Source organism: Coregonus lavaretus (assembly GCF_964263955.1).
Source record: "Coregonus lavaretus genome assembly, contig: HAP1_SCAFFOLD_268, whole genome shotgun sequence".
NCBI lineage: Eukaryota > Metazoa > Chordata > Actinopteri > Salmoniformes > Salmonidae > Coregonus > Coregonus lavaretus.
This window is the reverse complement of record NW_028166048.1, coordinates 419,354-442,222: the sequence shown is the minus strand read 5'-3', so window position 1 is coordinate 442,222 and position 22,869 is coordinate 419,354. Positions and strand designations below refer to the sequence as shown.

At 46.8% G+C, this 22,869-nt stretch overlaps 1 protein-coding gene across 1 annotated transcript in view; it reads left to right on the top strand.

Moving 5' to 3' along the window:
- LOC311115171 (mitogen-activated protein kinase-binding protein 1-like) overlaps window positions 1-22,869 on the top strand; it is a 65,773-nt gene that overhangs the window by 12,516 nt on the left and 30,388 nt on the right. Inside the window, exons 5-15 of the mRNA XM_084190374.1 lie at window positions 7,736-7,906; window positions 11,440-11,577; window positions 11,725-11,907; window positions 13,167-13,327; window positions 14,323-14,512; window positions 14,750-14,899; window positions 15,040-15,203; window positions 15,314-15,405; window positions 17,085-17,210; window positions 17,884-17,954; window positions 18,091-18,212. Coding sequence (XP_084046500.1) covers window positions 7,736-7,906; window positions 11,440-11,577; window positions 11,725-11,907; window positions 13,167-13,327; window positions 14,323-14,512; window positions 14,750-14,899; window positions 15,040-15,203; window positions 15,314-15,405; window positions 17,085-17,210; window positions 17,884-17,954; window positions 18,091-18,212 — 1,568 coding nt within the window. The remainder of the gene's footprint in view (window positions 1-7,735; window positions 7,907-11,439; window positions 11,578-11,724; window positions 11,908-13,166; window positions 13,328-14,322; window positions 14,513-14,749; window positions 14,900-15,039; window positions 15,204-15,313; window positions 15,406-17,084; window positions 17,211-17,883; window positions 17,955-18,090; window positions 18,213-22,869) is intronic.

Below are 22,869 nucleotides of genomic sequence, written 5' to 3'. Positions count from 1 at the left end.
GGGTGGTGGACCATTCTTGATACTCACCAGGAAACTGCAATGCGTGAAGCCCAGCAGCGTTGCAGTTCTTGACACACTCAAACCGGTGCGCCTGGCACCTACTAACATATCCCGTTCAAAGGCACTTCTATCCTTTGTTTCGCCCTCTGAATGGCACACATACACAATCCATGTCTCAATTCTTTTAAGTCTTAGAAAATCCTTATTAAACCTGTCGCCTCCCCTTCATCTACACTGATTGAAGTGGAGAAGGGATCATAGCTTTCACCTTGGTTCACCTGGTCAGTCTGTCATGGAAAGAGCAGTTGTTCTTAATGTTTTGTACACGGTGTATACTAACAGCATGAGAACTTGTTATAAAGTGGCGGAATTGTCCTTTTAAAGGAACCATATTAATATGAGACCGTTCTTAAAGCTGCTTTTGATCTTTTTAGACAACCCGACCCAAATTCTGTTCTATGTGCTTCCCTTAAGTTTTAGAATTTTAGCAACCAGGAAATGGCGGAGCGGTTTTTCCATATTTCACCATTTTAAAGGAACCATTATTAATATCTGAGGCAGGTCTTTTGTCATGGCCCGGCCTGTTCCTCAGTCCTGTAGTAGTAAAAATCTATTTTTAGTTTGTTTTTGCAACAAAGATGTACTGCTCCTTGTTGAGCTATGATTAGGCTGGGCCAGGCCTCACTTCCTAGTGTAATATACTCCAAGCTCCTCACTTCCTAGTGTAATATACTCCAAGCTCTAAACTTCCTAGTGTAATATACTCCAAGCTCCTCACTTCCTAGTGTAATATACTCCAAGCTCCTCACTTCCTAGTGTAATATACTCCAAGCTCTAAACTTCCTAGTGTAATATACTCCAAGCTCCTCACTTCCTAGTGTAATATACTCCAAGCTCCTCACTTCCTAGTGTAATATACTCCAAGCTCTAAACTTCCTTGTGTAATATACTCCAAGCTCCTCACTTCCTAGTGTAATATACTCCAAGCTCCTCACTTCCTAGTGTAATATACTCCAAGCTCCTCACTTCCTAGTGTAATATACTCCAAGCTCCTCACTTCCTAGTGTAATATACTCCAAGCTCTAAACTTCCTAGTGTAATATACTCCAAGCTCCTCACTTCCTAGTGTAATATACTCCAAGCTCCTCACTTCCTAGTGTAATATACTCCAAGCTCCTCACTTCCTAGTGTAATATACTCCAAGCTCTAAACTTCCTAGTGTAATATACTCCAAGCTCTAAACTTCCTAGTGTAATATACTCCAAGCTCCTCACTTCCTAGTGTAATATACTCCAAGCTCCTCACTTCCTAGTGTAATATACTCCAAGCTCCTCACTTCCTAGTGTAATATACTCCAAGCTCCTCACTTCCTAGTGTAATATACTCCAAGCTCTAAACTTCCTAGTGTAATATACTCCAAGCTCCTCACTTCCTAGTGTAATATACTCCAAGCTCTAAACTTCCTAGTGTAATATACTCCAAGCTCCTCACTTCCTAGTGTAATATACTCCAAGCTCCTCACTTCCTAGTGTAATATACTCCAAGCTCCTCACTTCCTAGTGTAATATACTCCAAGCTCTAAACTTCCTAGTGTAATATACTCCAAGCTCTAAACTTCCTAGTGTAATATACTCCAAGCTCTAAACTTCCTAGTGTAATATACTCCAAGCTCCTCACTTCCTAGTGTAATATACTCCAAGCTCCTCACTTCCTAGTGTAATATACTACAAGCTCTAAACTTCCTAGTGTAATATACTCCAAGCTCTAAACTTCCTAGTGTAATATACTCCAAGCTCTAAACTTCCTAGTGTAATATACTCCAAGCTCCTCACTTCCTAGTGTAATATACTCCAAGCTCCTCACTTCCTAGTGTAATATACTCCAAGCTCCTCACTTCCTAGTGTAATATACTCCAAGCTCCTCACTTCCTAGTGTAATATACTCCAAGCTCCTCACTTCCTAGTGTAATATACTCCAAGCTCCTCACTTCCTAGTGTAATATACTCCAAGCTCCTCACTTCCTAGTGTAATATACTCCAAGCTCTAAACTTCCTAGTGTAATATACTCCAAGCTCCTCACTTCCTAGTGTAATATACTCCAAGCTCCTCACTTCCTAGTGTAATATACTCCAAGCTCTAAACTTCCTAGTGTAATATACTCCAAGCTCCTCACTTCCTAGTGTAATATACTCCAAGCTCCTCACTTCCTAGTGTAATATACTCCAAGCTCCTCACTTCCTAGTGTAATATACTCCAAGCTCCTCACTTCCTAGTGTAATATACTCCAAGCTCCTCACTTCCTAGTGTAATATACTCCAAGCTCTAAACTTCCTAGTGTAATATACTCCAAGCTCTAAACTTCCTAGTGTAATATACTCCAAGCTCCTCACTTCCTAGTGTAATATACTCCAAGCTCCTCACTTCCTAGTGTAATATACTCCAAGCTCATCACTTCCTAGTGTAATATACTCCAAGCTCCTCACTTCCTAGTGTAATATACTCCAAGCTCTAAACTTCCTAGTGTAATATACTCCAAGCTCCTCACTTCCTAGTGTAATATACTCCAAGCTCTAAACTTCCTAGTGTAATATACTCCAAGCTCCTCACTTCCTAGTGTAATATACTCCAAGCTCCTCACTTCCTAGTGTAATATACTCCAAGCTCCTCACTTCCTAGTGTAATATACTCCAAGCTCTAAACTTCCTAGTGTAATATACTCCAAGCTCTAAACTTCCTAGTGTAATATACTCCAAGCTCTAAACTTCCTAGTGTAATATACTCCAAGCTCCTCACTTCCTAGTGTAATATACTCCAAGCTCCTCACTTCCTAGTGTAATATACTCCAAGCTCCTCACTTCCTAGTGTAATATACTCCAAGCTCTAAACTTCCTAGTGTAATATACTCCAAGCTCTAAACTTCCTAGTGTAATATACTCCAAGCTCCTCACTTCCTAGTGTAATATACTCCAAGCTCCTCACTTCCTAGTGTAATATACTCCAAGCTCCTCACTTCCTAGTGTAATATACTCCAAGCTCCTCACTTCCTAGTGTAATATACTCCAAGCTCCTCACTTCCTAGTGTAATATACTCCAAGCTCCTCACTTCCTAGTGTAATATACTCCAAGCTCCTCACTTCCTAGTGTAATATACTCCAAGCTCCTCACTTCCTAGTGTAATATACTCCAAGCTCCTCACTTCCTAGTGTAATATACTCCAAGCTCCTCACTTCCTAGTGTAATATACTCCAAGCTCTAAACTTCCTAGTGTAATATACTCCAAGCTCCTCACTTCCTAGTGTAATATACTCCAAGCTCCTCACTTCCTAGTGTAATATACTCCAAGCTCCTCACTTCCTAGTGTAATATACTCCAAGCTCCTCACTTCCTAGTGTAATATACTCCAAGCTCCTCACTTCCTAGTGTAATATACTCCAAGCTCTAAACTTCCTAGTGTAATATACTCCAAGCTCCTCACTTCCTAGTGTAATATACTCCAAGCTCTAAACTTCCTAGTGTAATATACTCCAAGCTCCTCACTTCCTAGTGTAATATACTCCAAGCTCCTCACTTCCTAGTGTAATATACTCCAAGCTCCTCACTTCCTAGTGTAATATACTCCAAGCTCTAAACTTCCTAGTGTAATATACTCCAAGCTCTAAACTTCCTAGTGTAATATACTCCAAGCTCTAAACTTCCTAGTGTAATATACTCCAAGCTCTAAACTTCCTAGTGTAATATACTCCAAGCTCCTCACTTCCTAGTGTAATATACTCCAAGCTCTAAACTTCCTAGTGTAATATACTCCAAGCTCCTCACTTCCTAGTGTAATATACTCCAAGCTCCTCACTTCCTAGTGTAATATACTCCAAGCTCCTCACTTCCTAGTGTAATATACTCCAAGCTCTAAACTTCCTAGTGTAATATACTCCAAGCTCTAAACTTCCTAGTGTAATATACTCCAAGCTCTAAACTTCCTAGTGTAATATACTCCAAGCTCCTCACTTCCTAGTGTAATATACTCCAAGCTCTAAACTTCCTAGTGTAATATACTCCAAGCTCTAAACTTCCTAGTGTAATATACTCCAAGCTCTAAACTTCCTAGTGTAATATACTCCAAGCTCCTCACTTCCTAGTGTAATATACTCCAAGCTCTAAACTTCCTAGTTTAATATACTCCAAGCTCTAAACTTCCTAGTGTAATATACTCCAAGCTCTAAACTTCCTAGTGTAATATACTCCAAGCTCCTCACTTCCTAGTGTAATATACTCCAAGCTCCTCACTTCCTAGTGTAATATACTCCAAGCTCCTCACTTCCTAGTGTAATATACTCCAAGCTCCTCACTTCCTAGTGTAATATACTCCAAGCTCCTCACTTCCTAGTGTAATATACTCCAAGCTCCTCACTTCCTAGTGTAATATACTCCAAGCTCCTCACTTCCTAGTGTAATATACTCCAAGCTCCTCACTTCCTAGTGTAATATACTCCAAGCTCTAAACTTCCTAGTGTAATATACTCCAAGCTCCTCACTTCCTAGTGTAATATACTCCAAGCTCCTCACTTCCTAGTGTAATATACTCCAAGCTCTAAACTTCCTAGTGTAATATACTCCAAGCTCCTCACTTCCTAGTGTAATATACTCCAAGCTCCTCACTTCCTAGTGTAATATACTCCAAGCTCCTCACTTCCTAGTGTAATATACTCCAAGCTCCTCACTTCCTAGTGTAATATACTCCAAGCTCCTCACTTCCTAGTGTAATATACTCCAAGCTCTAAACTTCCTAGTGTAATATACTCCAAGCTCTAAACTTCCTAGTGTAATATACTCCAAGCTCCTCACTTCCTAGTGTAATATACTCCAAGCTCCTCACTTCCTAGTGTAATATACTCCAAGCTCATCACTTCCTAGTGTAATATACTCCAAGCTCCTCACTTCCTAGTGTAATATACTCCAAGCTCTAAACTTCCTAGTGTAATATACTCCAAGCTCCTCACTTCCTAGTGTAATATACTCCAAGCTCTAAACTTCCTAGTGTAATATACTCCAAGCTCCTCACTTCCTAGTGTAATATACTCCAAGCTCCTCACTTCCTAGTGTAATATACTCCAAGCTCCTCACTTCCTAGTGTAATATACTCCAAGCTCCTCACTTCCTAGTGTAATATACTCCGAGCTCTAAACTTCCTAGTGTAATATACTCCAAGCTCTAAACTTCCTAGTGTAATATACTCCAAGCTCCTCACTTCCTAGTGTAATATACTCCAAGCTCCTCACTTCCTAGTGTAATATACTCCAAGCTCTAAACTTCCTAGTGTAATATACTCCAAGCTCTAAACTTCCTAGTGTAATATACTCCAAGCTCTAAACTTCCTAGTGTAATATACTCCAAGCTCTAAACTTCCTAGTGTAATATACTCCAAGCTCCTCACTTCCTAGTGTAATATACTCCAAGCTCCTCACTTCCTAGTGTAATATACTCCAAGCTCCTCACTTCCTAGTGTAATATACTCCAAGCTCCTCACTTCCTAGTGTAATATACTCCAAGCTCCTCACTTCCTAGTGTAATATACTCCAAGCTCCTCACTTCCTAGTGTAATATACTCCAAGCTCCTCACTTCCTAGTGTAATATACTCCAAGCTCTAAACTTCCTAGTGTAATATACTCCAAGCTCCTCACTTCCTAGTGTAATATACTCCAAGCTCCTCACTTCCTAGTGTAATATACTCCAAGCTCTAAACTTCCTAGTGTAATATACTCCAAGCTCCTCACTTCCTAGTGTAATATACTCCAAGCTCCTCACTTCCTAGTGTAATATACTCCAAGCTCCTCACTTCCTAGTGTAATATACTCCAAGCTCCTCACTTCCTAGTGTAATATACTCCAAGCTCCTCACTTCCTAGTGTAATATACTCCAAGCTCTAAACCTCCTAGTGTAATATACTCCAAGCTCCTCACTTCCTAGTGTAATATACTCCAAGCTCTAAACTTCCTAGTGTAATATACTCCAAGCTCCTCACTTCCTAGTGTAATATACTCCAAGCTCCTCACTTCCTAGTGTAATATACTCCAAGCTCCTCACTTCCTAGTGTAATATACTCCAAGCTCTAAACTTCCTAGTGTAATATACTCCAAGCTCTAAACTTCCTAGTGTAATATACTCCAAGCTCTAAACTTCCTAGTGTAATATACTCCAAGCTCCTCACTTCCTAGTGTAATATACTCCAAGCTCCTCACTTCCTAGTGTAATATACTCCAAGCTCTAAACTTCCTAGTGTAATATACTCCAAGCTCTAAACTTCCTAGTGTAATATACTCCAAGCTCCTCACTTCCTAGTGTAATATACTCCAAGCTCCTCACTTCCTAGTGTAATATACTCCAAGCTCCTCACTTCCTAGTGTAATATACTCCAAGCTCCTCACTTCCTAGTGTAATATACTCCAAGCTCCTCACGTCCTAGTGTAATATACTCCAAGCTCCTCACTTCCTAGTGTAATATACTCCAAGCTCCTCACGTCCTAGTGTAATATACTCCAAGCTCCTCACGTCCTAGTGTAATATACTCCAAGCTCCTCACTTCCTAGTGTAATATACTCCAAGCTCCTCACTTCCTAGTGTAATATACTCCAAGCTCCTCACTTCCTAGTGTAATATACTCCAAGCTCTAAACTTCCTAGTGTAATATACTCCAAGCTCCTCACTTCCTAGTGTAATATACTCCAAGCTCTAAACTTCCTAGTGTAATATACTCCAAGCTCCTCACTTCCTAGTGTAATATACTCCAAGCTCTAAACTTCCTAGTGTAATATACTCCAAGCTCCTCACGTCCTAGTGTAATATACTCCAAGCTCCTCACTTCCTAGTGTAATATACTCCAAGCTCCTCACTTCCTAGTGTAATATACTCCAAGCTCCTCACTTCCTAGTGTAATATACTCCAAGCTCCTCACTTCCTAGTGTAATATACTCCAAGCTCCTCACGTCCTAGTGTAATATACTCCAAGCTCCTCACGTCCTAGTGTAATATACTCCAAGCTCCTCACTTCCTAGTGTAATATACTCCAAGCTCCTCACTTCCTAGTGTAATATACTCCAAGCTCCTCACTTCCTAGTGTAATATACTCCAAGCTCTAAACTTCCTAGTGTAATATACTCCAAGCTCCTCACTTCCTAGTGTAATATACTCCAAGCTCTAAACTTCCTAGTGTAATATACTCCAAGCTCCTCACTTCCTAGTGTAATATACTCCAAGCTCTAAACTTCCTAGTGTAATATACTCCAAGCTCCTCACTTCCTAGTGTAATATACTCCAAGCTCTAAACTTCTCTGATCTACTCTACATTCCTCCCCCGTTCTTTGATAAAGGTTCATTTGAACATTTTAATAATTTAACAGACGCTCTTATCCAGAACGACTTACAGGAGCAATTGGGGTTAAGTGCCTTGCTCAAGGGCACATCGACAGATTTTTCACGTAGTCGGCTCAGGGATTTGAACCAGCGGACCTTTGGTTACTGGCACCAATGCTTTTAACCCCGAATGTTGATTTAACTTTACATTTTTCTTATTTTGGAGGTTAATTGTTGCCACTCAACAGTTTCTCAAATGCTCTGGTTTTCAGCTCCATCAACTGTCAGACCAGTTGCCGTGGCATTCAGCTTCACCCCCCCCCCCCCCCCCCCCCTGGCTGTCCCTTCGGTTCTGCTCCACTCATTGACCCGGTGTTTCTGTCTCTGCAGAGTGGTCACATGCCGTGTGTGCGGGTGTGGGACGTGGCAGAGCGGGCCCAGGTGGCGGAGGTGCAGTGCCATAAGTACGGGGTGGCCTGTGTGGCCTTCTCCACAAACAGCAGCTACATCGTGTCTGTAGGCTACCAGCACGACATGACCGTCAGCGTCTGGGAGTGGAGGGTGAGTAAAGAAGACCTGGGTTCAAATAGTGTTTGTTTTCTTTCAGAGACTTGAGCCTGTCTGGAGGTGCAGAGTTGCATTTTTTCGGATCCATTACGTTGGCTCCATTGCACCAGGCAACTGCTGAAATATGGAGTCCCAGGATGTCTACTCTGCTGGCTGGGTATGGCTGGGGTTAGGGTATGGCTGGGCTGTGGCTGCAGCCTGGAGGATAGGGCTGGGGTTAGGGTATGGCTGCAGCCTGGAGGATAGTGCTGGGGTTAGGGTATGGCTGGGCTGTGGCTGCAGCCTGGAGGATAGTGCTGGGGTTAGGGTATGGCTGGGCTGTGGCTGCAGCCTGGAGGATAGTGCTGGGGTTAGGGTATGGCTGCAGCCTGGAGGATAGTACTGGGGTTAGGGTATGGCTGCAGCCTGGAGGATAGTGCTGGGGTTAGGGTATGGCTGCAGCCTGGAGGATAATACTGGGGTTAGGGTATGGCTGGGCTGTGGCTGCAGCCTGGAGGATAGTGCTGGGGTTAGGGTATGGCTTGGCTGTGGCTGCAGCCTGGAGGATAGTGCTGGGGTTAGGGTATGGCTGCAGCCTGGAGGATAGTGCTGGGGTTAGGGTATGGCTGCAGCCTGGAGGATAGTGCTGGGGTTAGGGTATGGCTGCAGCCTGGAGGATAGTACTGGGGTTAGGGTATGGCTGCAGCCTGGAGGATAGTGCTGGGGATAGGGTATGGCTGCAGCCTGGAGGATAGTGCTGGGGTTAGGGTATGGCTGGGCTGTGGCTGCAGCCTGGAGGATAGTACTGGGGTTAGGGTATGGCTGGGCTGTGGCTGCAGCCTGGAGGATAGTACTGGGGTTAGGGTAAGGCTGCAGCCTGGAGGATAGTGCTGGGGTTAGGGTAAGGCTGCAGCCTGGAGGATAGTGCTGGGGTTAGGGTATGGCTGCAGCCTGGAGGATAGTGCTGGGGTTAGGGTATGGCTGCAGCCTGGAGGATAGTGCTGGGGTTAGGGTATGGCTGGGCTGTGCCTGGAGGATAGTGCTGGGGTTAGGGTATGGCTGCAGCCTGGAGGATAGTACTGGGGTTAGGGTATGGCTGGGCTGCAGCCTGGAGGATAGTGCTGGGGTTAGGGTATGGCTGGGCTGTGGCTGCAGCCTGGAGGATAGTACTGGGGTTAGGGTATGGCTGCAGCCTGGAGGATAGTGCTGGGGTTAGGGTATGGCTGCAGCCTGGAGGATAGTGCTGGGGTTAGGGTATGGCTGCAGCCTGGAGGATAGTACTGGGGTTAGGGTATGGCTGCAGCCTGGAGGATAGTGCTGGGGTTAGGGTATGGCTGCAGCCTGGAGGATAGTGCTGGGGTTAGGGTATGGCTGGGCTGTGGCTGCAGCCTGGAGGATAGTGCTGGGGTTAGGGTATGGCTGCAGCCTGGAGGATAGTACTGGGGTTAGGGTATGGCTGCAGCCTGGAGGATAGTGCTGGGGTTAGGGTATGGCTGCAGCCTGGAGGATAATACTGGGGTTAGGGTATGGCTGGGCTGTGGCTGCAGCCTGGAGGATAGTGCTGGGGTTAGGGTATGGCTTGGCTGTGGCTGCAGCCTGGAGGATAGTGCTGGGGTTAGGGTATGGCTGCAGCCTGGAGGATAGTGCTGGGGTTAGGGTATGGCTGCAGCCTGGAGGATAGTGCTGGGGTTAGGGTATGGCTGCAGCCTGGAGGATAGTACTGGGGTTAGGGTATGGCTGCAGCCTGGAGGATAGTGCTGGGGATAGGGTATGGCTGCAGCCTGGAGGATAGTGCTGGGGTTAGGGTATGGCTGGGCTGTGGCTGCAGCCTGGAGGATAGTACTGGGGTTAGGGTATGGCTGGGCTGTGGCTGCAGCCTGGAGGATAGTACTGGGGTTAGGGTAAGGCTGCAGCCTGGAGGATAGTGCTGGGGTTAGGGTAAGGCTGCAGCCTGGAGGATAGTGCTGGGGTTAGGGTATGGCTGCAGCCTGGAGGATAGTGCTGGGGTTAGGGTATGGCTGCAGCCTGGAGGATAGTGCTGGGGCTAGGGTATGGCTGCAGCCTGGAGGATAGTACTGGGGTTAGGGTATGGCTGGGCTGTGGCTGCAGCCTGGAGGATAGTACTGGGGTTAGGGTATGGCTGCAGCCTGGAGGATAGTGCTGGGGTTAGGGTATGGCTGCAGCCTGGAGGATAGTGCTGGGGTTAGGGTATGGCTGCAGCCTGGAGGATAGTACTGGGGTTAGGGTATGGCTGCAGCCTGGAGGATAGTGCTGGGGTTAGGGTATGGCTGCAGCCTGGAGGATAGTACTGGGGTTAGGGTATGGCTGGGCTGTGGCTGCAGCCTGGAGGATAGTACTGGGGTTAGGGTATGGCTGCAGCCTGGAGGATAGTGCCGGGGTTAGGGTATGGCTTGGCTGTGGCTGCAGCCTGGAGGATAGTACTGGGGTTAGGGTATGGCTGCAGCCTGGAGGATAGTACTGGGGTTAGGGTATGGCTGCAGCCTGGAGGATAGTACTGGGGTTAGGGTATGGCTGCAGCCTGGAGGATAGTGCTGGGGTTAGGGTATGGCTGCAGCCTGGAGGATAGTGCTGGGGTTAGGGTATGGCTGCAGCCTGGAGGATAGTACTGGGGTTAGGGTATGGCTGCAGCCTGGAGGATAGTACTGGGGTTAGGGTATGGCTGCAGCCTGGAGGATAGTACTGGGGTTAGGGTATGGCTGCAGCCTGGAGGATAGTACTGGGGTTAGGGTATGGCTGCAGCCTGGAGGATAGTACTGGGGTTAGGGTATGGCTGCAGCCTGGAGGATAGTACTGGGGTTAGGGTATGGCTGGGCTGTGGCTGGAGGATAGTGCTGGGGTTAGGGTATGGCTGCAGCCTGGAGGATAGTGCTGGGGTTAGGGTATGGCTGCAGCCTGGAGGATAGTGCTGGGGTTAGGGTATGGCTGCAGCCTGGAGGATAGTACTGGGGTTAGGGTATGGCTGGGCTGTGGCTGCAGCCTGGAGGATAGTACTGGGGTTAGGGTATGGCTGCAGCCTGGAGGATAGTGCTGGGGTTAGGGTATGGCTGGGCTGTGGCTGCAGCCTGGAGGATAGTACTGGGGTTAGGGTATGGCTGCAGCCTGGAGGATAGTACTGGGGTTAGGGTATGGCTGCAGCCTGGAGGATAGTGCTGGGGTTAGGGTATGGCTGCAGCCTGGAGGATAGTGCTGGGGTTAGGGTATGGCTGCAGCCTGGAGGATAGTGCTGGGGTTAGGGTAAGGCTGGGCTTCTTGGGAGAGGCAGGGAATCCCAGAGCCTGTACCTTTATGTCCCGTCATTCTATCGGTCTGCTAACTTGCTGAAGGGTGTTCAGACTGACTGATTAGTGTTAGTCCACACGTTCTGCCCTGCACAACAACAACATCCTTCAATCTCTTATCACTTCTGACAGCAGTCTGGTCAAAGGCCTTCCACTAGAGGCCACTGAAATCCCTGTGTTATCTAAAATAACCCAAGCTAAGTGAAACTGAAAATACGATTTCTAAACCCTCTTCTTCTGTGTTTGTAGAAGGGGACAGTGATAGCGTCCAACAAGGTGTCTAGCAGAGTTCTGTCCGTCTCTTTCTCTGAAGACAACAGCTACTTTGTCACAGCAGGAAACCGACACGTCAAGTTCTGGTACCTAGACGCCTCTAAAGAGAGACGGGTCAGGACATTTTAATTATTAAGTATTTTATATGCGATACTGTTTGTACTCCACCCATTGTTTTTAGAGATATACAAGTGTGTCTGAGTAAAGGGTTGATTCTGAGTCATGGTTTGATTGGATGTTTACTATGGCTCCTCCCCCTAGGTGAACAGCACGGTGCCTCTGATTGGCCGATCAGGCTTGCTAGGGGAACAGAGGAACAGCATGTTCTGTGGTCTGTCGTGTGGGCGGGGCAACATGGCCAGCAGCACCTATTGCATCACTTCCTCTGGCCTGCTTTGTCAGTTCAACAGCAGGAGGATGCTGGATGCCTGGGTGGACCTCAAGGTCAGGATGACCCTAACGAACCCTGACCCTAACGAACCCTAGCCCTAACCCAGACCACCTCTGTTTAACCCTCCCTTCTCTCTCTCCAGACCACCTCTGTCTAACCCTTCTCTCTCTTCAGACCACCTCTGTCTCTTCAGACCACCTCTGTCTAACCCTTCTCTCTCTTCAGACCACCTCTGTCTAACCCTTCTCTCTCTCCAGACCACCTGTCTAACCCTTCTCTCTCTCCAGACCACCTCTGTAACCCTTCTCTCTTCAGACCACCTCTGTCTAACCCTTCTCTCTCTTCAGACCACCTCTGTCTAATCCTTCTCTCTCTCCAGACCACCTCTGTCTAACCCTCCCTTCTCTCTCTCCAGACCACCTCTGTCTAACCCTCCCTTCTCTCTCTCCAGACCACCTCTGTCTAACCCCCCTTCTCTCTCTCCAGACCACCTCTGTCTAACCCTTCTCTCTCTTCAGACCACCTCTGTCTAACCCTCCCTTCTCTCTCTCTCCAGACCACCTCTGTCTAACCCTCCCTTCTCTCTCTCTCTCCAGACCACCTTTGTCTAACCCTTCTCTCTCTTCAGACCACCTCTGTCTAACCCTTCTCTCTCTCCAGACCACCTCTGTCTAACCCTCCCTTCTCTCTCTCTCTAGACCACCTCTGTCTAACCCTCCCTTCTCTCTCTCTCTCCAGACCACCTCTGTCTAACCCTCCCTTCTCTCTCTCTCTCTCCAGACCACCTCTGTCTAACCCTCCCTTCTCTCTCTCTCTAGACCACCTCTGTCTAACCCTCCCTTCTCTATCTCTTCAGACCACCTCTGTCTAACCCTCCCTTCTCTCTCTTCAGACCACCTCTGTCTAACCCTCCCTTCTCTCTCTCTCTCCAGACCACCTCTGTCTAACCCTTCTCTCTCTCCAGACCACCTCTGTCTAACCCTCCCTTCTCTCTCTCTCCAGACCACCTCTGTCTAACCCTCCCTTCTCTCTCTCTCCAGACCACCTCTGTATAACCCTCCCTTCTCTATCTCTTCAGACCACCTCTGTCTAACCCTCCCTTCTCTCTCTCTCTCCAGACCACCTCTGTCTAACCCTCCCTTCTCTCTCTCTCTCTCCAGACCACCTCTGTCTAACCCTCCCTTCTCTCTCTCTCTAGACCACCTCTGTCTAACCCTCCCTTCTCTATCTCTTCAGACCACCTCTGTCTAACCCTCCCTTCTCTCTCTTCAGACCACCTCTGTCTAACCCTCCCTTCTCTCTCTCTCTCCAGACCACCTCTGCTCGCTGTCTGTCGGTGAACGAAGTGTTGATCTTCTGTGGCTGTGCAGATGGCACCGTCCGAGTCTTCAGCCCCCAGAACCTTCATTACATCACCACCCTGCACCGGCCACACTGCCTGGGAGTGGACATCACACAGGGCCTTCAGCCAGGGTAATGGATTGTCTGATGGGCAATTTGGTTGCAGCACGTTACATAGTGATATGGTGTTTTTTTATGTATCACACAGAAAGAGAAACCGACAGAGGAGGTTAAAAGAGATGCTCGAGTAACACACAGGAAGATACATTAGTCCCAGTGATACTCCACATTACTCCTGAGGTCGGGTGAACATGTGCCCAGAAACTGAAGCTCTGTATACTGAGGTAGTCATATGAACAGTGGATGCTTCAGTGCCTGGAGCCAGTTAAGAGTTGGAACAACAGTGTCCGTGTCAGGACACCTGGAGCCAGTTAAGAGTTGGAACAACAGTGTCCGTGTCAGGACACCTGGAGCCAGTTAAGAGTTGGAACAACAGAGTCCGTGTCAGGACACCTGGAGCCAGTTAAGAGTTGGAACAACAGTGTCCGTGTCAGGACACCTGGAGCCAGTTAAGAGTTGGAACAACAGTGTCCGTGTCAGGACACCTGGAGCCAGTTAAGAGTTGGAACAACAGTGTCCGTGTCAGGACACCTGGAGCCAGTTAAGAATGAAAGGTGCTGCATGGTCAATCTGAAGTCTGCATTGACCGTGAAGCATTTACGGCGATACGGCCTCTGCTTCGTGGAGCAGCGCAGATCTGTTGTGAAGGAAGTTGTCAAGGAAGTGAGTTTGTGCTTATACAGGACCTCCCGCCCCCTCACCTACCATCAACCAATCATGTCAATGTGGAGCTATACGGAGCCCTCTGCATTGTTGAAACATTCGGGAGGCTCACAGAGATGTGGTACAGAGCTCAATTTGGCTTCTGCATGCCTCCGGAGACTCCACAATTGCGTCACACCCTCCATACGGAGTCCCGACCACATTTTCAGATCAAGCATAAACTGTCTCTTAGAACAACAGTGTCCGTGTCAGGACACCGGAGAAGCATGATGATATTGTTCTGCTTTTAGATTGGATTAGAATAATGTGTTGTGGTTTTTCCTGATTCTCCTGACTCCATACAGGCATCTGTTTGTTGCCAACCCCAAGGCAGAGTACCCAGACACCCTAGCCCTGACCTTTGACCCTGTAACCCGTCACCTGACCTGTGTATACAACGACCACAGTGTGTATGTCTGGGATGTCCGGGACGTCAGGAACGTTGGGAAGGTCTACTCTGCCCTCTACCACAGCGGCTGTGTCTGGAGTCTAGAGGTGTGTGTAGCCTCGGGCATATCTCAGCTACACCGGTATTTTCTGTATCATATGGGGACGGATGGATGGATGGATGGACGGATGGATGGGGGGATGGATGGATGGACGGATGGATGGATGGATGGAGACAATTGCGCTACGTTTCTGCCCATTTACAAAAGTTCTAAACTTGCCAGGCTACTTCCTGGAAAATGCTGCGTCGCTTTCCTAGCATATTTACTGTGTTTTTGTTTTCAGACATACCCTGATATGGATCTGTCCCGCTCCTGTCTGCCCCCCGGATCCTTCCTCACCTGCTCTTCAGACAATACCATCCGGCTGTGGCACAGCGACCCGGGGCTGGTGCAGGGGCAGGGAACCAGCTGCCACCGTAACCTCTACAGCCAGGTGAGTCTCACTGCAACCTGCCAATGCCCTAGCGTTGTTCATTCACAGTCTTGATTTACAAATTACTGCCCACAGATATAAAGGTTTTATTCTGAAAACTCGGTCTGACTGTCCCTGTCTGTCTGTCTGTGCTGGTCCAGGATCTGTTGAGGATTGTTTATGTGGGGGAGGACACCCAGCACCTTCAGACGGAGGGCGAGAGAGGAGAGGGGGCCGGGATGGATGCTAAGTCAGGGATCCGAGTCCTGGGCATCAGTCCTGATGGACAACACCTGGCAGCTGGGGACCGCAACGGAAACGTACAGTAAGCGCGCACACATACACACACACACACACACACACACACACACACACACACACACACAGTCAACATGACCACATAAACTAAGATGTCATGCGTTTTCCTGTCCCCAGTATATTTGGTCTACAGTTCATGGATCAGCTGCAGAAGATCGAAGCCCACGACTCTGAGGTGCTGTGTCTGGAGTTCTCCCCTACAGAGACAGGTGAGTCCTCCCCTACAGAGACAGGTGGGTCCTCCCCTACAGAGACGGGGGAGTCCTCCCCTACAGAGACAGGTGAGTCCTCCCCTACAGAGACGGGGGAGTCCTCCCCTACAGAGACAGGTGAGTCCTCCCCCTACAGAGACAGGTGGGTCCTCCCCTACAGAGACGGGGGAGTCCTCCCCTACAGAGACAGGTGAGTCCTCCCCTACAGAGACGGGGGAGTCCTCCCCTACAGAGACAGGTGAGTCCTCCCCTACAGAGACGGGGGAGTCCTCCCCTACAGAGACAGGTGAGTCCTCCCCCTACAGAGACGGGGGAGTCCTCCCCCTACAGAGACGGGTGAGTCCTCCCCTACAGAGACGGGTGAGTCCTCCCCTACAGAGACGGGGGAGTCCTCCCCCTACAGAGACGGGGGAGTCCTCCCCCTACAGAGACGGGGGAGTCCTCCCCCTACAGAGACGGGGGAGTCCTCCCCCTACAGAGACGGGGGAGTCCTCCCCCTACAGAGACGGGGGAGTCCTCCCCCTACAGAGACGGGGGAGTCCTCCCCCTACAGAGACGGGGGAGTCCTCCCCCTACAGAGACGGGGGAGTCCTCCCCCTACAGAGACGGGGGAGTCCTCCCCCTACAGAGACGGGGGAGTGTCTCGAGTTCTTTCCTACTGCGACTGGTCAGGACGGAGCCTGGAATTTCACCTGCATGGTTCAGGACCAGGAGTTTTTCCTGACTACCTCAAGGTTGAAGATACCAAGGTTAGGACAAGTAATGCTTTCTAAAATACAGATTCATGGGCCCAGCGTCATGGCTAACTAGCATAGCCGGTCCCTTAGTTTAGAATTCTGGGATATTAGAACCTTTTTGTCTTAACCTTATCTTCAATCTAGCACATGACCAGGAAAACACTGGCCAGTTTCTCCATGTCATATCACATGGTCAGGAGAAAAGTTCTCATTGGTCACTTCAGTCAATAGTGTTTTTCCATTTCATATGAAGAGATTCCAGAGTGTCCTTGGTGACCGAACTCTGACCAATCAGCGCGGTTTGGAATGTTGCTAGGTTTCTCGTAGGTGTGTTTTGCCGTGGACAAAAAGGATGCCGTTTTGTCACAAACTGTTGCGTTAAATAGCAGATGTTCCTACTCTGGTCTTGGCTCCAGCCAACCGCTGGCAGATACAGTGCAGGTAAACTAGTCTACATGATGAGATTATTATGGACAAGAGCGAGAATATTTGTATTTGTCAAAACGGCAGTCAAGCATCGATCATGTCACCAGGATAAGACCCTCGTAGGAGCATCAAGATCACAGTGCACTTTCACCACCTTATGAAGTTCATCAATTTATTTAATCTGTAGCCTAATAAACTGCCCGTGTTTCCAGAGTTGTAGTGGGAGGACCACACACCATATCATCTCGTGACTCCAAATTTACTTCAATATGATGGTTATTATATCAATATCTGTGCATAAAGGCATTTCCAGCGCCATTTCCCGCATAAATAATTTTACCGACACAAAGACCCCGCATGTCGAACAAACAAATGATCTGTCTGCGTTTATAAAATTGGACCGACACTTTCTGTTTCCATCACAGCTGTCATAGCTTTTTTTTTTTTTATACGGTGTGACTGTGGATGGAAACGTGGTTTGTGTTTTTACGGTGAGTGTGTTTTGCGTTTCAGGTCTGCACCTGCTGGCGTCGGCGAGTCGAGACCGTCTGATCCACGTCTTCAACATGGAGAGGAGCTACAGCCTGGAACAGACTGTCTATGATCACTCAGCCTCCATCACTGCTATCAAGTTCACTGGTACACGGTGGACACACACACACACACACACACACACACACACACACACGGACACACGGTGGACACACACACACACACACGGTGGACACACACACACACACACACACACACACGGACACACGGTGGACACACACACACACACACACGGTGGACACACACACACACACACACGGTGGACACACACACACGGTGGACACACACACACGGTGGACACACACACACGGTGGACACACACACGGAGGACACACACACACACACACACGGAGGACACACACACACGGTGGACACACACACGGAGGACACACACACACACGGTGGACACACACACACGGTGGACACACACACGGAGGACACACACACACACACACACACACACACACACACACGGTGGACACACACACACGGTGGACACACACACACGGTGGACACACACACGGAGGACACACACACACACACACACACACACACACACGGAGGACACACACACACGGTGGACACACACACGGAGGACACACACACACACGGTGGACACACACACGGTGGACACACACACACGGTGGACACACACGGAGGACACACACACACACACACACACACGGAGGACACACACACAAAAGAAAAGAGAAAGTGCTAACTAGTAGTTTGTCTCTGCCTGTTTTTCTGTGTGTTGTAGGTGTGAGCCCAGAAGTTCTTATGGTGAGCTGTGGTGCTGATAAGAGCATCTACTTCCGCACCGCTGAACAGGTGAACCTCTATTTACCATATATCCACTCACCATATAATAAATGGTCAAATTAAAATGTGTAAAAAATGCATTTAAGTTTGAATTGCAGCATTAACTCACCTCTGTCTCCCCCCCCCCCCCCTCCCCTCCCTCCAGTCGTCGGAGGGGCTGAACTTTGCCCGCAGTCACCACGTAGTAGAGAAGACCACTCTGTACGATATGGACCTGGACGCTACTCGCACCCACACAGCCATCGCCTGCCAGGACCGGAACATCAGGTACACATACGCCGCCATCGCCTGCCAGGACCGCAAACATTTGAGAAATGTACCTGACCAAAATGCATTGCAGAGCGCTTCTAGTGTAGAGGCCTGGGCTATATCAGATACGTTTCTTCTTAATTTGCATGGGGAAAAAAACACATTTCATGCAATTCTACTACACTTTATATGACTGGAGACATTAGCAATCTTTTTTGATACAAGAAATTACAGGGTGACGACCAATGCCTTTTCCAGCATGATGGAGCACCTTGCCATAAGGCAAAAGTGATAACTAAGTGGCTCGGGGAACAAAACATCGACATTTTGGGTCATGGCCAGGAAACTCCCCAGACCTTAATCCCATTGAGAACTTGTGGTCGATCCTCAAGAGGCGGGTGGACAAACAAAAACCCACAAATTCTGACAAACATTGATTATGCAAGAATGGGCTGCCATCAGTCAGGATGTGGCCCAGAAGTTAATTGACAGCATGCTAGGGCGAATTGCAGAGGGTCAACACCGCAAATATTGACTCTTTACATAAATTGAATGTAATTGTCAATAAAAGCCTTTGACACTTATGGAATGCTTGTAATTATACTTCAGTATACCATAGTAACATCTGACAAAAATATCTCATAACACTGAAGCAGCAAAACTTTGTGGAGACCAATACTTGTCATTCTCAAAACTTTTGACAACGACTGTACTGTTCGCTCAATTATGTTGAGAATTTTGATAACATAAAAAGACATCCATTTGCTTTCCAAACCTGTTTTCCCGTGATTCCATTTTGAAATACTGCGATATGCCTGGCTGGGCTTCTACTGTCGCAACTCAACAATCATCTATTTGGTATTTGCCGCACGAGCCCAAATAGTGCGCTGCCTTTCCTTCTGACTGTAGGCCTAGCTTCCAAATATACTGTAAGGCAATGCGATTTTTAAAAACGTTAAAAAGCAATGAATCCGATGCAGCCGATCAGAACGTTTTCCCTTAAAATGGTAATAAACTATTATTTCTTAACATTAGAGCAACACACAAGCCATTAGGCTACCGGACAATGAAAGAAAGTTGGAAACCGATAGAACATGAGAGAAATAGGCTACTGGTTTCAATGGCGTATGGAAGTCTTTATATAATAATTGCCTCCATAGATATTGCCTGGGCTACCTTGAAGCAAGGTGTAAACCATAATATGTAGTGAAAACGTTCAGGTTTCAAACAATTAAGTAGCTATACAGTTGAAGTCGGAAGTTTACATACGCCTTAGCCAAATACATTTAAACTCAGTTTTTCACAATTCCTGACATTTAATCCTAGTAAAAATTCCCTGTCTTAGGTCAGTTAGGATCACCACTTTATTTTAAGAATGTGAAATGTCAGAATAATAGTAGAGATTTATTTCAGCTTTTATTTCTTTCATCACATTCCCAGTGGGTCAGAAGTTTACATACACTCAATTAGTATTTGGCAGCATTGCCTTTAAATTGTTTAACTTGGGTCAAGTGTTTTGGGTAGCCTTCTACAAGCTTCCCACAATAAATTGGGTGAATTTTGGCCAATTCCTCCTGACAGAGCTGGTGTAACTGAGTCAGGTTTGTAGGCCTCCTTGCTCGCACACGCTTTTTCAGTTCTACCCACACATTTTCTATAGGATTGATATCAGGGCTTTGTGATGGCCACTCCAATACCTTGACTTTGTTGTCCTTAACCCATTTTGCCACAACTTTTGAAGTATGCTTGGGGTCATTGTCCATTTGGAAGACCCATTTGCGACCAAGCTTTAACTTCCTGACTGATGTCTTGAGATGTTGCTTCAATATATCCACATCATTTTCCTTCCTCATGATGCCATCTATGTTGTGAAGTGCACCAGTCCCTCCTGCAGCAAAGCACCCCCACAGCATGATGATGCCACCCCCGTGCTTCACGATTGGGATGGTGTTCTTCGGCTTGCAAGTACCCCCTTTTTCCTCCAAACATAACGATGGTCATTATGGCCAAACAGTTCTATTTTTGTTTCAACAGGCCAGAGGACATTTCTCCAAAAAGTACGATCTTTGTCCCCATGTGCAGTTGCAAACCGTAGTCTGGCTTTTTAATGGCGGTTTTGGAGCAGTGGCTTCTTCCTTGCTGAGCAGCCTTTCAGGTTATGTCGATATAGGACTCGTTTTACTGTGGATATAGATACTTTTGTACCCGTTTCCTCCAGCATCTTCACAAGGTCCTTTGCTGTTGTTCTGGGATTGATTTGCACTTTTCACACCAAAGTACGTTCATCTCTAGGAGACAGAACGCGTCTCCTTCCTGAGCGGTATGACGGCTGCGTGGTCCCATGGTGTTTATACTTGCGTACTATTGTTTGTACAGATGAACGCGGTACCTTCAGGCGTTTGGAAATTTCTCCCAAGGATGAACCAGGCTTGTGGAGGTCTACCATTTTTTTTTTCTGATGTCTTGGCTGATTTCTTTTGATTTTCCCATGATGTCAAGCAAAGAGGCACTAAGTTTGAAGGTAGGCCTTGAAATACATCCACAGGTACACCTCAAATTGACTCAAATGATGTCAATTAGCCTATCAGAAGCTTCTAAAGCCATGACATCTTTTTGTGGAATTTTGCAAGCTGTTTAAAGGCACAGTCAACTAAGCGTATGGAAACTTCTGACCCGCTGGAATTGTGATTAAGTGAAATAATCTGTCTGTAAACAATTGTTGGAAAAATTACTTGTCATGCATAAAGTAGATGTCCTAACCGACGTGCCAAAACTATAGTTTGTTAACAAGAAATTTGTGGAGTGGTTGAAAAACGAGTTTTAATGACTCCAACCTAAGTGTATGTAAACTTCCGACTTCAACTGTATGTTTTAAAATGCATACTGCCTCCAGCTCATTGCAAAGTGGTGTGTGAAGCCATGGCCATGCATTTGAATGATGAATGTGAAGCGAGCTTCAATTACCAGTTGAGAAATAAAAATACTAGCTCTTTTTAATCATGGCCCAAAAAACTATTTTTAACACATTTAATTATTGGTCAATGATTGGGCTTATAAAACAGACAGATTTGACCAAAAGTTTGGACACACCTACTCATTCAAGGGTTTTATAGATTAGAGTTGAGAGCATTAAGGAAAGAAATTCCACAAATTAACTTTTAAGACGGCACACCTGTTAATTGAAATGCATTCCAGGTGACTACCTCATGAAGCTGGTTGAGAGAATGCCAAGAGTGTGCAAAGCTGTCATCAAGGCAAAGGGAGGCTACTTTGAAGAATCTCAAATATAAAATATATTTGGATGTAACACTTTTTTGGTTACTACATGATTCCATATGTGTTATTTCATAGTTTTGATGTATTCACTGTTATTCTACAATGTAGAAAATAGTAAAAATAAAGGAAAAACCCTGGAATGAGTAGGTGTCTAAACTTTTGACTGGTACTGTATGTATATCTCGAACATACACAAGCGCCAATTGAATTCCACTAAATTATGCCAATTATCCCATTGACCGATAAGCATATTTAGAATGAGATGGAGGTAGGAATGTATAGGGGTAAGGTGACAATGATTCAGGATATATGATAGAGTAGCAGCAATGTATATGATAATTGTATGTGAGTGGGGGTGTGTAGAGTCAGTATAAATGTGCATTATGTGTGTGAGCAAATGGTAGAGTGTGTGTGTAGGGCCCTGTGAGTGCAGAGACAGTGCAAAAAATTAAATACGAGGGTCCGTGTAGCCGTTCTGTTAGCTATTGAGCAGTCTTATTATGTCTTGGGGATAGAAGCTGTTCAGGAGCCTGTTGGTGTCAGACTGGATGCAGAGGTACCGCCTGCCGTGCGGAATCATAGATAAGTCTTTGGCTGGAGTCTAATGATTTTCAGGGCCTTCATTTCACACCGCCTGGTACAGAGGTCCTGGATGACATGGAGCTCGGCCCCAGTGAGGTTCTGGGCTGTCCGCACCACCCTCTGTAGCGCCATGCGATAGAGGGCGGTGCTATTGCCATACCAAGCAGTGACGCAGCCCCAGGGTCCTAAGCTTGGTGACGAGCTTAGAGGGGACAATGGCGTTGAACGCTGAGCTGTAGACTATGAACAGCTTTCTCGCATAGAGTGGGGAGAACAAGGATTTGATACACTGCCGATTTTGCAGGTTTTCCTACTTACAAAGCATGTAGAGGTCTGTAATGTTTATCATAGGTACACTTCAACTGTGAGAGACGGAATCTAAAACAAAAATCCAGAAAATCACATTGTATGATTTTTAAGTAATTAATTTGCATTTTATTGCATGACATAAGTATTTGATACATCAGAAAAGCAGAACTTAATATTTGGTACAGAAACCTTTGTTTGCAATTACAGAGATCATACGTTTCCTGTAGGTCTTGACCAGGTTTGCACACACTGCAGCAGGGATTTTGGCCCACTCCTCCATACAGACCTTCTCCAGATCCTTCAGGTTTCGGGGCTGTCGCTGGGCAATACGGACTTTCAGCTCCCTCCAAAGATTTTCTATCGGGTTCAGGTCTGGAGATTGGCTAGGCCACTCCAGGACCTTGAGATGCTTCTTACGGAGCCACTCCTTAGTTGCCCTGGCTGTGTGTTTCGGGTCGTTGTCATGCTGGAAGACCCAGCCACGACCCATCTTCAATGCTCTTACTGA